The sequence below is a fragment of the Pholis gunnellus genome, assembly GCF_910591455.1.
Source record: "Pholis gunnellus genome assembly, chromosome: 14".
Lineage (NCBI taxonomy): Eukaryota > Metazoa > Chordata > Actinopteri > Perciformes > Pholidae > Pholis > Pholis gunnellus.
The window spans coordinates 9909284-9924266 of record NC_136541.1 but is presented as its reverse complement, the minus strand read 5'-3'; the positions used below and the strand labels follow the sequence as shown (position 1 = coordinate 9924266).

At 41.7% G+C, this 14983-nt stretch overlaps 1 protein-coding gene across 1 annotated transcript in view; it reads left to right on the top strand.

Annotated features, from left to right (window-relative positions):
• Nucleotides 1-14983, top strand: part of ak5 (adenylate kinase 5) — a gene marked incomplete at its 5' end in the record, with an annotated part of 54231 nt that overhangs the window by 15288 nt on the left and 23960 nt on the right. Inside the window, 3 exons of the mRNA XM_079172689.1 lie at nt 5828-6019; nt 10458-10548; nt 14827-14900. Of these exons, the coding sequence (XP_079028815.1) occupies nt 5828-6019; nt 10458-10548; nt 14827-14900 (357 nt within the window). The remainder of the gene's footprint in view (nt 1-5827; nt 6020-10457; nt 10549-14826; nt 14901-14983) is intronic.

Sequence of the window (14983 nt, the reverse complement as noted above, 5' to 3'; positions counted from 1 at the left end):
AAATAGAAAATCAACAGACAGTTAGTGACTAACTCACTAACAGGCATTTCCACATTCAAGGAGCCTGGAAGTCTCATAATTAAAATGTAGCTTGATCTCTCATCTTATAATTTGGTAAATCACATTTCGTAATAGATAACCACAGAAATTAAATTCAGCTGAAAAGATTTTTTTTTTTTATTATCGCAATGTTATTTTAATTGTTGCATAAAAGGATTGCTAAAAGGGTTGATGACAGTTTGTAAATGGGCCCCGGGGGTTAGATAAGGACCAGAGGAAGTTCACTGGAGATGAAATCACGTAGATAACACATGTATACAGTTGTGTTTATTACCGTGTCCCGGCAACCGCTTGAAGAAAAGGCTCATACTGTCATGGTGATTGCACGGGAGATGATAACCGCTCAACCAATAATGCACAGATACAGAAGCACTGGGATTTACAATAGAATTAGGTGGCAACAAAGGAGCTTGTGTGCAGCTTAGGAACAAAGAGAGTAAATAACAGTGGTATGCTTTCACGAATGAGATGCCGAGACCTTGTGTTGGGTGTATTGTGAGACCACAGTGAGTGTCACTTTTCGAAATCCTGTTTCTGTTTCTCTATCACTTTAATTGTGTAAGGTTGACAGTCCAGATGTTAATTCATTCATCTGAGTTGCCTTCACTTATTACCATCGGCTCTTGAGTTTTACAAGCAGCAGAAAGTGGAGCACAGTGGATGCCAGCCTTTTTGTCCCCTGGATTTCTCCTCCCTCTCATGCCACATACAGGTTTCCCGCCCTTATTGGTGAAGTTACAAATGTACATAATTATATGAATAGAAAATGAGGTTAAACTCAGAAACTAGTTAAAGTTCAGAAGAACAGGTTATTTAATGTGAAATATTTAGATTTGACTGTGTATACTTAAACTGTAGACTTAGTTATGCCTGCAGTTAATGATTATTTTAATAACTGATTAAGCTGCCATCAAAATGGCCATCACAAGTTCCCAGAGCCCATGGGATATGTTTGAATAGCTTTTTTTGTCCTAACAACCATTTTAAACCCAAATATATTCAGTAGCCTATTAGGCCGTCATAGCAGGATGTCTTCACATTTTAAAGGCTGGTACACGCAATTTAGGAATATATTATCTAACTCTACATTGCAGAGCAATTTACTACTGGACAGGCACTACTTAATGGCACCTGTATGTATTAAAAATACCGGATTGTCTCTCTTAAGTGTCCCAGTGAGGCTGCTGCAGACATAACTCAAAAACTCTTCATTATAAGCAGCAGAACAACACTTAAGACTTGGACTCTTAACAGACGGACGTAACGAAGAAGAGGAAGCTGAGACGATGAAAGAGAAGACATTGTGAATAAAGATGAAGGGCCGAGACAGATGAAGAGGGATAGAAAGTAACACACTCGGCTACAAAGTCACAGAGAGTCTGTACTGTATGTGTTTTACTCTATAGACTCTTATGTGTTTACGTTTTCTTACTTTCTTATGGGGATTTGATGTTGATCTGGTGATACAGAGACTGCTCAGAAAGGAGACACACTTTCCTGTGTCTGTTTTCACAATAGGTCCCGCCCCTTTAGGAGACTAGCGGAAAGGTCCTGAGTCCATTAACTCCAATGGTGCAAGTGAATATGAGCACAGATTATGACCGAAGTAGGATAAATATTGGAGCCATTTTTCACAAGCCGCATATCTTCAGGACATTCTGATACTCAAGCAAACAAATTAAGGAGAAAATTAACTTTGTTCTCTGTCTCAGCAACACTCGGGCGAGATCTGGAACTAGTCTAGTCAAATTATAAGCTACCATCATCTAACGTTCGCAAGCACCCTAACTAACTAATTTCAGCGATGCTAAATATGTCTGTTAGCTGTGGAAAAATAAATGGCCTATTAGACCACGCCCTCGTAAGGGACAGGAAGAGTAAACCATTTTACACCATTGGCGTAACTTGTAATGCCTTTTGTTCTGGAGCATCTCTGGTGATCTGCCTTATCTCTCAGATAGTAGTCTATGCTTTTGGGAATCCACTTTTCTTCTAGTTTGATTATTTTACAATAACTTTGGTGTAACTATTGTTTAAAGTAACTCATCTTCACAATTTCTTCCAGTAGACTTCATGGGCCCACTGCAGTCTTCCACCTTTGCTGAAAGTGTGTTTTAGCATTTTTTATAGAAGTGGTCAAGCTTGAATACACGTCATTGAAGCACAAACCGTTTCCCTCTGCTGAGCTTCAGTCAACAGAATATTTGCGGAGACCTTCAAAGGGTTAAATCTGATAGAGTGATTCATTGGCTTTCTAAATGAATCTCAAACACACTTGCTGCTACTTGAAGCATCATGTAATTCATATTCTAGAAGGTTCAGTGCTTTATTTTGCATACCATATTCCCCAGCACTATGGGAGCTCTGAGTGATCCTCTGAGAACCTGCTGCATCCATTTTCATTAGTCTCCCCTCACCCCATGCAGCTACTTTGCCCTTTACAACATCACAGCAGCCATTTATGAGGCGCTCCTGTGGGACGCCTTCCGTCCTCCTCCTCTTTATAGCGGCCCGGTGAGACCGTCCAAGCCTCCATTCTTCCCTCCTGGCTTTTTAAATCCACTCCTATCGACTACGAAGGTGTCAGTCTGTCTATTCATCCCTGTCAATTTACATGTGTATGTCTAAATCCACAACACACACACACACACACACATATGTTAATTAATCAATACTACTCTTATAGTTGTTTATCACGGAAAATTACCGAACACCGGATTTGTTATATATCATTGTAATTTAAATATCTTTGGGTTTTTGACAAAACAATGAAAATAGTTGTAAGACAATGCCAATTGGCTTACGTTTGTGACTGATGAGTCAGTTTGCAGCTTGCAGCTGTCATCTTGTCTTTTAATTATTCATCCATCATGATGGCTTTAACAAAGAGGACAAAACAGAGCAGCAGCCACTTTGCTGTGGAGGCTCTTGTGGACGCCATAACTCTCTCTGCACATTCCTCTCAGAGAGAAGTAAACATTTGGCTTTGAGGAGAATTACTTACTGCATATTGCAAACGCACTTGGCTTAATCTACCCCCTCCTGCGAGACCGATATTTCTGAAGGCTCACAAAGGGAAGTTGCAAAGACAGTGTTACAATGTTATGTAATTCTAATTTTAGCAAGCTAACAAAGCTTGCATGTTTGTAAGAAGAAGAAAAAAAAGTTTTCACTCCTTTAATGTTCAGGAAAGTTGCACCGAGATACATATCCAGTAAGAATAAGCATAAAAAGCATAAAGGTGACATTTGCAAAGATCTGTGCAGGTTACAGTTGAAGATCGAGGTCCATCCTTTGTTAGCATCACAGACGACAGCCTTTCTCGTCACTTTGGGACAAAATTCACTAAAATAATCTCAATAGAAGTGCGGGTTAAAGGGAGAATCTTTTAATATAAATGCCATTGTTACTGCCCCAGTGACAGTCTAGAAAGTTATGACGATGTTCTTGTGAAGATACTGAGGTGGGGCTGAAATAATCAGTCGATTATTCAATTAAATTAGTTGATCGACAGAAAACAAACCTGCAACTATTTTGATAATCGATTAATCGCTTAAATCCTTTTTGAAGAAAAGAATGCTAAAAACATTACCTCGTATCAACTCACTCGTTAGTATGTCCTCCGTCACCTTGAGCTTCAGGAAAATGTGATGGACAGCTTTCACAATGTCAAACAAGTCATTGAGAAAATAATCCGTGGATAAATTGATAATGAAAAAAACTGTTCACTGGACCCAGCTGCCTGCTTACACATAATAGATGCCCATAAGGCCTGAAAAATAATGTGCTTATGTACTTTAATTCTGTTTGTTTGGACATTAATGTCATTCAAACCTCCCTGAGACAAAAGGAAAGCCTTTCGAGGGTTTTGGGGAAGTTTTTCCTTATCTGAATCCTCTTTGGACAGAGGCTGTCTAATATTCTGGACAGATTTCAAAGCCCCCTGAGGCAAGGTTGTGATTTGTGATATTGGGCCATGTAAATAAAATTGACTAGACTTGTTTTTCTCCATGAGAACGGCTGGGAGAAGGAGAGGAAACGACCCCAGAACTCTGGTTCATGGAGACAGATGGAGACGACTGATAGTCAGCAGCGCCACATGCTTAGAAAGGCAGAGCAGAACGAAAGGCAAACAGCAGTCCGTACTGATGCCGGGAATCAGTTTCTTAATCAACAGCAGATTTAACTGGATCAATTTCAGGAAAGAGTCCATCATGATTAACTAAAGTTGGAACAGCTGTTTGTTGTCTTCTTTTATACAGGTCTTGTTCACCAAACCAAATACAAAACTTGGTACAGACATCTATACATAGTGGTTCCGACCGAACATGATAAACTATATAAGTGAATGTGTAAATTCCTCAAACGCTAAAAGGTTTATAACGTCTATATTTTGTAAGCGACAGAATCGTCATCATCAAGTTTACATTTAGCTTCACAGAGGACATTTCAGCATTTTAATGCTTGAATCTAATGTAGTTCAACATCCCAGAAGGGTATTAGCTGTTGAGTCCAGTAAACATCACCTTTTTTAGGACTCTGTGTGTGTGTGTGCGTGTGTGTGCGTGTGTGTGCGTGCGTGTGTGTGCGTGTGTGTGCGTGCGTGTGCGTGTGTCAGCTTATACCACATGCTTCCTGGCCTTTAAGCTAGAGAGATAGCGTCACCAACAGAACTGCCGGCATTAAAACCGTTTCTGAAAATAGATGCTGTGATGCGATGATTATACATTTCTGGAGAGGTTTTAATGATGATAAATCTAATAATGCTTTCTTGTTACAAAACAGCAGCCGGCATCTGATGGCTGCACCACATTAACAGCACAACTGGAGAAAAATCACAATGGGTATGAGTGTTCATGTCATTATGGAACTAGAAACTTGTCCTGTTGCCGAGTGGTTTGTGCCTCTATCAACAACCACATCTGAGCCATTTGTGGCTCTGGGTGTGTGCCAGACTGTAGAGTGTTCATTGAGTGCATTTCATCTAACAAAGCAGGAAAACAAACAACAGAGGATGAATCGTATTCAAGAGAAGTTCCCAGTGGTGGTGAGCTGGCTGACTAGCTGTCAGGTTCAAGATGAGGAGAGCATTTAACACTTTCCTCTTTATAAAACGACTGGCCTCAACTTAAGGTCAGAGCCATAGGAACTGAGTTATTTCCCCTTTGATGCTGCTTTGTATTAGATAGATAACATCATCATCATTCACTGATCTTTAAATAGCCAACGCACAGCTCAGCCTGTTTATTCCGCGTACTCGTTGGTTACTAAGGAATGCTTTTGTGTTTTGGACTTTGTAATAACAGAAGCTGGCCAAGCTCATTGTTGTGTCACAAATTAAATCTCTATTTCTCAGTCAGTGCTGCTGCTGTTGCCTGACCTTTTCCCTCAAATTAGAATAGCCAGTGTGTATTTTCTTGCCGTCATATCTCGACAACAGGCCTGTCGTAGCTATTACAGAATCTCCTGATTGCAGTAATTTGTGCTGAACGAGATAACTTTGCTCAGAGCTTGTTTGTAATATATATCCAATCTCTTTTGACCTTACTGACAATTTGCAAAATATCCAAAATGCAAATTGCGTTTTGGACATTTTGACCTGAGCGCATTGAATTAAGAAATGAGACTGACCTTGAGCTCGATCTCCGGTTCCTCAGTTTGTAGCTCTGAAACGGGTCAGATCATGAACATCACATGTAAATGAAGGTTTATCCGAGTGCTCAAGGTTTGGCTGTAATGTTCCACACGTCTTTCTCTCTCCCGGCAGATCTGCACTCCTGACCTGGTGGTGTTTCTGGCCTGCACCAACCACCGCTTGAAGGAGAGGCTGCACAAACGAGCCGAGCAGCAGGGACGACCGGACGACAACCCCAAAGCCATCGACCGCCGCCTGACCAACTTCAAACAAAACACCATTCCTCTGGTCAAATACTTCCAGGAGAGGGGCCTTATCGTGACAGTGAGTCCTGTGGGATAGTACGCATGTCTGTGTTTGAATAGAGACAAGTGATGATGTACAATTTACATGCTTTCAGTGATGATATACAACATCAATTTTAGTGAACAACAGAAATAACATTTAAAGCTCTTAAAACAAACCAAGATCTCTTACAGGTGTAATGTCCCAGTGCAACTTGGCGTGTTGATTTTGTAGAGACACCTTGGGGATAACCAATTTCCTCTCCCGTTAAGTACTCTTGAGTGATATGAACATTTTGAACACTTATCGATGGATTGTCCCGACTGTAAATTGCTGTTGCTACTCTCTTGGTGGTGCTGCAGCGTCGATACAGACATGCAGCGTCCCTTCCCCTCTACTCCCTTCCCCTCTACTAGTTACTCGTCAAATCATCATCGCAATCACGCAGACATGACACCTCAGAAAACAAAGGTTGGCTCAATCTGAAGTGCGTTAAAAAAACAAAGAAGTATCAATATTTCTATCTATATTTGCAGCAGATGTGTAGCTGATGGTATGATGAGAGAGTTTGCTTTGTTTCTACCAATATCTGCAGAAGAAGTGTGTCTTGTCCTTAAGCTCTTGAGCATCTGAACAACAAGACATTGTTGTATGGCACATTTAAGGGCTTTAGATTATAAGTGCATTCTGTTTGTGGGTTAATGAGCGTGAACGGATTCTTGAAATGTTCTTATATTTCTTTTATCTAAGTATCCCAGTTAACTCTGTCTTATAAAAGTTTAAAACATAACAAACAGGCAGAAGAGACAATCAGACTATCCACAAGATATCCTCAGATTTATTTTCCAATAGTCTGTCTGTTAATAACCACCAGCACAAATTCCTCGTTATGGTTCCTAAATCTACATGAATGTCATGGAGACATTGAGTTGTTGATGGTAAATGGAAAAATGGTAAATGGACTGTACTTGTGGAGCGTTTTTCTAGTCTTCCGACCACTCAAAGCCCTTTAACGCTACATGTCATTCACCCATTCACACCCATTCATACACTGATGGCAGGGGCCACCGTGCAAGGTACCACCTGCCCATCAGGACTCTAACTATCCATTCACACTATTCATACACCGCAGGAACAGCAATTTAAGGTTAAGTGTCTTGCCCAAGGACACATGGACATGAACTAGCGGATCCTCTGATTGAAGGACGGCCCGGTTGCATTGTTCTGTTTTCTAAACCGATCATTTCCAAAGACTGGGGTTCGCATTTTATAGAGTCACTAAATAAATTGACTTAACATTTATATCCACAATAGACCTTTGAGCCACACAAGAGAGCCTAAATGTTTGTATTGATGTGATGACTGTAGCCTACTCATAACATTGAATCTAACATGAAAGGCTAGCGCACATTCCGTTTGTTTTGCTGATAAAAATAATGAGATAGCATAACGAAGTTGTGATGAAACGTATATATATTTTCAAAATGGCTGGTTGATAATTGGAAATGGCAGTCAGGGACAAATTCACTCTTCTAACGACATATAAACAAGGTCTATTGTGAATTGGGTCGCGATGGTTGTGGTTGTGATGGTGAAACACTGATCTAAACAGCAACGGACTGTCCTCTAATGAACTAAAGCAAAACACAAATGTTGTGAACAGTATCTAGTCCGTCTGAGCACAAACACAGATTTTAAAGATAACATTAACGATTAGATGAGTCCCTTCTGCTTATCATTTATCAAGACTCAGTTGTTCTCTGAGGCCTGAATGCTTTCGAATGCTTTGAGAATACTCCTTTCATTTTCAATCTCACGTCCAATAAAGGAAGGCATAAGTTTCTAAAGGAACAGTCGCAGTGACTCATTACTTCACATCATCGACACATCTACGAGTCTAATAATTCACAACATTTCACTGAATTAATTTGTCCTATTTCTGCCATTGTGAGAAGGTTTTGGCGACGCTGATATGCAATTACTGTATTTTAATTTTTGAGCCGGTGACAGATTTTGGGATTTGTGATATTTAGATTGTTGTGTAAAAAGTGCTGCTGATGTGCGAATGAAGGTCTGTTTTTGTCATGTACGATGACTCAACTTATCAAACACACACACACACACACACCTCTACAATGGAGCCTAACAGGAAATTGCAGCAAAGGAGAGATAAATAGTTTGTTGCATTGAAGCCATAATGTCATTCGAGGAAGAAGGACCGTGTTCCCCGAACGCGTTCAGCTCCAGCTTCCTTCCCACAGGCTGCTAGATATCACACAGATATAAACAAACAAAAGACACCTAGCGCCATCCTACGTGGAGCCGTATCTCTCCGGGGGTGGTTACAAGGCATCCGTTCATTATTCCTGGAATGTAAATAAGGTAGCGGCAATGTAGCTAATCAGTATGAGCAGTCTTATTTATTTATTTTAAAGAAAAGAAAAGAAATCAAGATATCTCCCACTTAGAAATTAAAACAGAATGTCAATTTTGGGCATTTTATGTCTTATATATTTATTTCATTTTACATTTTGTCTGTCCTCTTCAGAGAGTGTCAACTTTGAGCTTTACGTAACATCAACACAACTTCACATGTATTGTTGGAATGTACAGGGAGTAGCTCTTTTTCCAATTTTTTTTCAGCTCTGTGTTGGAGTTTTTTCCGGGGAACGACAGGGTCCCCTCTATGCAAATGCAAGTCGCTGAGGGGAAGTCTCTGACTGTTTGTGCCTATGCACTGCACAGCAGTTCGGAGTACCCGGCCCTTTTAGGGTCTCTGGGTAGCATTCTGGGAAGGGCGCCGACTGGGTAATCTATAGTTCTGCTGGGGGACTTCAACGCTCATGTGGGTAATGATGGCGTAACCTGGAGGGGGGTTGATTGGGAGGAACGGCCTGCCTGATATAAACCCAAGTGGTGCTTTGTTGTTGGACTTCTGTGCTAGTCATGGATTGGCCCTAAGATACACCATGTTCGAGCATAGGGTGGTTCATAAGTGTACTTGGTACCAGAACACCCAAGAGCCAAAGTTCTATGATCGACTTTGTGGTCGTATCATCAGATCTGCGGCTGTATGTCTTGGACACTCGGGTAAAGAGAGGAGCAAAGATGTCAACTGATCACCATCTGGTGATGAGTTGGATCAGATGGCGGGCGAGGCTGCCGGACAGACCTGTTCAACCCAAGCGTGCGGTGAGGGTGAACTTTAAACTTCTGGCTGAGGCCCCTGTCTTCAACTCCCACCTTCTGGGGGATTCACGAGTGAGGGTACCATGTTCACACTTTGCAAAACGACCTGAAAGTTCTACAGTGGACTCGACATTTTCAGATTCCAGCCGGCTCAGCATGGATGCAGTATTAGTTTTGATTATTAGCCTAATAAATGAAGCCAGTTGCCCGTTTATTTCCAATACAAACACTCTGTTCTGCTGCACAGCAGGTTCCCACTCCTCGTCCTCTGCCTGAACAGCCACTGTAATGACATTGAGTCATTCAGCTTTTCTGAAGCTCTCCAAAAAGGTAAAACTCCTTATCGTGTCCTTGAAAAGTGACACTTTCCCTGAAGAGCCTCGGGTAGCCTCTGTATGAACTGAGCCTCTCTGCGGTTAGAAAAACGCTGCAGTGTGACAACAGTCGGTCACTTTTCTCTGCTCATCCTGCCAGACACGTCGAGAGGTCTTATGGGTTTTCGGGGGAAATCCTCCCCTCTGCTCCACTTCTACAGGTGGAGTGGCAGGGCTTCAAGCGCAGCAGTGTCCTTTTTTTAGGTTGTTCCCATGGAAACCCCAGGAGAAGGCTGATTGCTGGTTGTGCGTTATCCTTATCTTACATTTCGCCATTTGACCTCCACTCCCACAGCTGACACTCTTTCATTTCTCTGTGTAGTTTGCAGTAACCCTGCTGAGAATCCCACACCTGTAGGCAGAGGGAAACAGAGCAATTCTCTCCGGTCCGTATATTCGTTTCTCTGTATGCACAAAGTCGCCTTGTCATCCTCCCTAATGGGAGCAGGGGCACGGCCAAAGAGCAGATTGAGGAGGAAGAGAAGTCTGCTTCAATCAGCTTCTAGCTCGCTCACAAACCACATTCTTCACGGTCAATCATTGAGTACTGTTGGTGCAAAGGAAGACAGCCGGCCTCCGTATAATCTGAAAGGGAGGCTAATTAATCGAATGTCATTAAAGCTTCCGGTGGGAGTTGAATACAAAATGACCCCGAGCGCGTAGCCCCCGGCATTAGAGCTTGTTCCTTACGTTTGATCTTATAATGAATCTCATGTCACGGCGGCTTAAGGGGCTGAGCGTGTCCGTTTGTGTTTGTGATGTTCTAGGTTTCCGGTCATGACTTCTGCCTACGTCTTGTATCTGTCGTTCCTGTCAAGCAGAAAGAATTAAAGGCCAAAAAGAGAAAAAAATTGTGAATGAACGAACAGAGTATAAAAGACGGGGTTTTTCTTTTCTTTTTTTTCTCCTTTCAGTTGGATGCTGACCGAGACGAGGAGGAGGTCTTTTGTGACATCAGCATGACTTTGGACAACAAGCTGTTTCCCTCCAAAGAGCCGGCAGCCGGTGAGATAAAACATCAAACTTATTTCATAAAACTGTGAGACAACAAGAGATTTTTTATGGTCTGACACCTTTACAAACTAAAATACTAGATCGTAGCCTCGATATGATTGTCTTGGGCAATATTGCAAACTAATAAGGGTTTAAATGATGTAAATGTTTTCCCTCGTATTGAAGTCAGTGTGTTTTGAATGGGTTTTTGGTTAGATGCCTGAAATACGCTCTGTGGTAAACACAAGCTCAAGATATGTTCACGTTTTGTTCAGTAAATATCCCACTCGTGAATTTTTAAGCTTTTATGTGTCTTAAGCAAAGACAGTTGTCTTTTTAGTCTGTTCAGAAAATTGTGTTCATTGTTGGTAACACTACAGTACCACAAACAAAAACCTTTATTTTGTAACACTGTCTCTCTTGTAAGATTTATTATTATTTCATAGCCAACTCATAGTAAAGAAAACATCATGTTGGACTGTGCTCCACGTGTACTTGTGTGTGTGTGTGTGTGTGTGTGTGTGTGTATAATTTAGTAAAGGGCATTCTGCAGCAGCTTCGAGCCAAATGATGATGAAATGTGATGCAATGGATATGCTGGTTTTACAGCTTTGTAAGAGCTACATGTGTTCAGTGTACAAATGCTTCTCCAAAATAATCCACACACACAACAAGAGGAAAAGAACATCACCCACCAGCTCCCTGGTTACCACAAGAGTTGGCATAGCAACCAGTGAAGCAGGGTTTGCCAGGCTTTGTGAGAAATACAGAATCAACAGCGTAAGAGTCAGTCTTTCATCAGTCAGATGGAGACTGTATACGTGTTGTGTAAAACCTGATAATTGACCTTGTGCCGGACGTATTCACATCCCCGACTGAGACAAGCTCACGTTTAATAGGTACCATCAGTCGGCGCTCTGAAGGTGTTTCTGCAGTGATTTCATGAAGTGATAGAGATCATGAAGCAACGCTGTCATTATTTTTCATCCTAATGAACTGTAGGTGAAACGGTTTCAACGCGGCACTGAAATCCCACATATTTCAGAGAGCAAAGGCTGCTCGCTGCCTCAAACTGTTTCACTGTAGCTTCATCAAATGCTTCTATATTTTCAGAGAGTCCGTTGGAAAAGGAGCGGGCAGTGTTTTTACTTTGTCGTTGTGTTGTTTTGTTGTTCTCGCCTGTATATTGTAGACAGTATAGTATATAAAGCCCGGACAAAGATTTTTGAGGAATACTTCTACATTTTAGGAAATCATCTAATTCGCCTTGTGGTGACGAGTTACTGTAGATCAGAAGATCGATTGTACCTTAAATCAAAGGCTACAGTCAGTGGCCAGTTTGCTTAGCTTAGCACAAAGACTTGAAACGGATGGAAACAGCTAGCCTGGCTCTGTCCAAAGGTAACAAAGTCAGCCTGCACCATTAAAGCTCATTAATTAACATGAAACGTTGATCGGGATCATCGTCCTAATCCAGACATATGAAGCCAAAACATGATCTTTTCCTAAAATTAACAGTTTGTGGTCTAAACCTACGGAGATTTCTGGCAGAAGCTCTTAAAAGCAAACTTGTCTCGTGTGCTTCTGCAACATAACCCGGAAGTTCAGGTTTCATTTCTGCTCTTTATCCATCTAAACCCAGTGTGAGCTTCAATGCAAACCTAGGTAGGATCACTCCTTTGTTGCTTTTTCTAAGATTCTTCTTCTGTTTTCGCCTGGTAGACGTGTTTGTTTTTTCATTATTCTGGTCTGCATTGAAGCTTTAATGAGAGAGGTTGTCGCCAACTCTGCGGATTATAAAGCCCTCTAAGAACAATATGTGCTTTTGGGCTTTATAAATAAACTTGACTTGGCTTGTTTTTGTGCTTGTTTTGTGCCACACAGCTCGGGCACACTTGCAGCAGCAGGAAGCTGCGTAGGAACGGGAGGAATACATTATGAATTGGTTGTTATGTGACAACCAATCAAATAACCATTTTTTTTTCTTACTCTAAAGAGACTTCTACACCAAAATAGGAATTTTGTGATGAAGGGAACTGTTTTGAGCCACGACTGATTCACTTAGGAGGAAACTGAGGCTCGTGTGAGGAGGAGCAGAAAACATGAGACGACATATGGCACATAAAAATAGTTCAGAAGGAAGAAATCTCTTTAGATTCAGTGTTTTTCTGATCAGAGGAGAGCAGTGAGCAGCCGAGGAGAGCTGTTAGCAGACAGGTAGGACAGTTTGGATGTGGCATCATTACTACACAGCTGTTCTGTAGAATTTGTACATGAAGTGATAACGGCCAGACACATAATGGGACCCAGTCTCACATTCACAGAGATCTTTCACATCAAAATTGCTACGTCATGCTTGACGTACTTGACAGCTGTCCGCTTCATGGCAGGACACCGAAATACAGATGGCGACAGTGAAAAACTGTATACTTATACCACCCATACCACTTGAGCTGCACAAAGTCTGCAAAATCAGAAAGATTTATCCTGTAATTAAGCAAACGAGAAATGATCACTCAGTGCCGGTGCTTTCTCTTAATGTTTACTGATTTGTACTAAAACGATCATGTATGCAAATCTCATTATATTGTTCTTAAGGTAATACATTAATCCCGTAGGAATGAAAAACCTTATAGAAAACTGATCTTTTCCTCACATCCTCAGGGCATGACTGAACAAGGGATCGAGAGAGCTTCCCATCACAAATCCACGCACATACAGCAGTTATGTTGCTGCACTTTGAGATGCATTTAAGAGCAGCGTGACATCGGCACATTTGTCAAGATGTTCTCCTGCATATGTTTCCTGTAATGGAGCCTCACATTAGCAGTTCCATGGAGGCATAAGTGGGGTGCAATTCTAAAAGCACCATGAAACATGCAAAATGCACATAAAAAAGAATAAATCGTAAATGTGAATCACGTGTGAATCTCAAGCTTCAACCGTCTACCCTCTCAGAGATCAGGTGAAATTGCTTCAATCGGCTGATGTTGTATGAGGAGCAGGACATTTTAAAATAGATTAGCAGTAGTTGAGGCAAACTCTTAAAGAGAAATTGCCTCCCAGTGCATCTGCTGCTTCTAGCGCCACACTGTTCCCCAGCAAAAAGGAAACAACTGCCACTCTCCTCCTCAGTCTGTAATTATGTGGACCAGACTGAGGCGATGCTGACGACTGCAGCCTCGGCCACCAGACACAACAAAGATCTGTCATACCTCAGCCCCTCTGCACTCTGACATGCTGCTGACTCTGAAGTTGTGAACTGCAGAGAGGACGCAGGACTGTTCTTTTTCTGTAAATCAGGTGCACCCTGACGCTTTTTTAACATAATGAATGTAAGAAATGCACAGCTGCCGTCTCTCCGGGATCTGCCTGAACGTTTGAAGCTGCATTCTTGCAGAATCTAACCCAGTTCTCAGTGCAGAAGGAGCTCTGGCGTGCAGGAAAAAAAAGAATCTGCCCGAGGGGAAGTGTTATTCACGATTCAGTTCCACCGAGGGAGAGGACGAAAACGCTGCGCGTTTATCACAGCATCACCCTCGACTGCTTTCTGAGAACTTGAAGTTTAGGTTTAGGTGTTAGTTGGACCAAAAGTAACGTTGATTTGAATATTTTAGTTTCCTTAAAAATGCAAATGTGCAACTGTATGTTGACATATAGAAGTTTGTTGAGTGGAAAACATGAGACTAAATTAGCTGTAATGTAAAGAGATCATATTGGCATAACTATTGTAATGAGATTTGGTCACAGTGCATATTGCTCTTTACATGACATTCAGAGCATTAATTTAGCAGCAAAGATCTATTATCTCTGCAAAGATATAACGGAGTAATGTCTACCTGAGCATGAATGAAGTCACTCTTCCTCCGTGTGTTGTTTTCCAAGCTTCTGTTCCTGGTTTACATAGCCGGGCCGACCGCGTGTGCTTTTAGTGCGTGTTAGTGCATGTGAGCGTGTCCCACTGGCTAGCTAATGGCCGCCGCTATAAGAAGTGGACGTAGTCACCGTGACGTCACCCATTGGTTTGTGGACTGCTGCCGCTTTTAAGCCTCGAATTCAGCATTTTGGCCGTCGCCAACTTGCCTTTTTGCAACCAGATGTGACTTGAGAGGGAGGAGCTAAGTGCAGCTGAACGCCGAATGTGACTTTTAGCTGATCAAAAATGTTACAATTAACTTTCATGACCTGGAAACACATTTGTGAAAGAGTTAAAGTTCTAAGAACGCTGTAACAACGACCAGTCAATCACAAAGTAGTGTTTGATGATGGTTCTGTTTGTTCCGTCTTCAGGTCTCAGTGAGCTGGATCTCAGTCTACTGGGTGAAACCAGCAGCCTGGCAGATGTTGCTTGCAAGTACGATGAGGTAAGATCCATTTCTAATATTTGAATATGGAAGTTGATTAATCATTTTCAGTTTTGGTACCAATACCTTACTTTTAGAAAGGA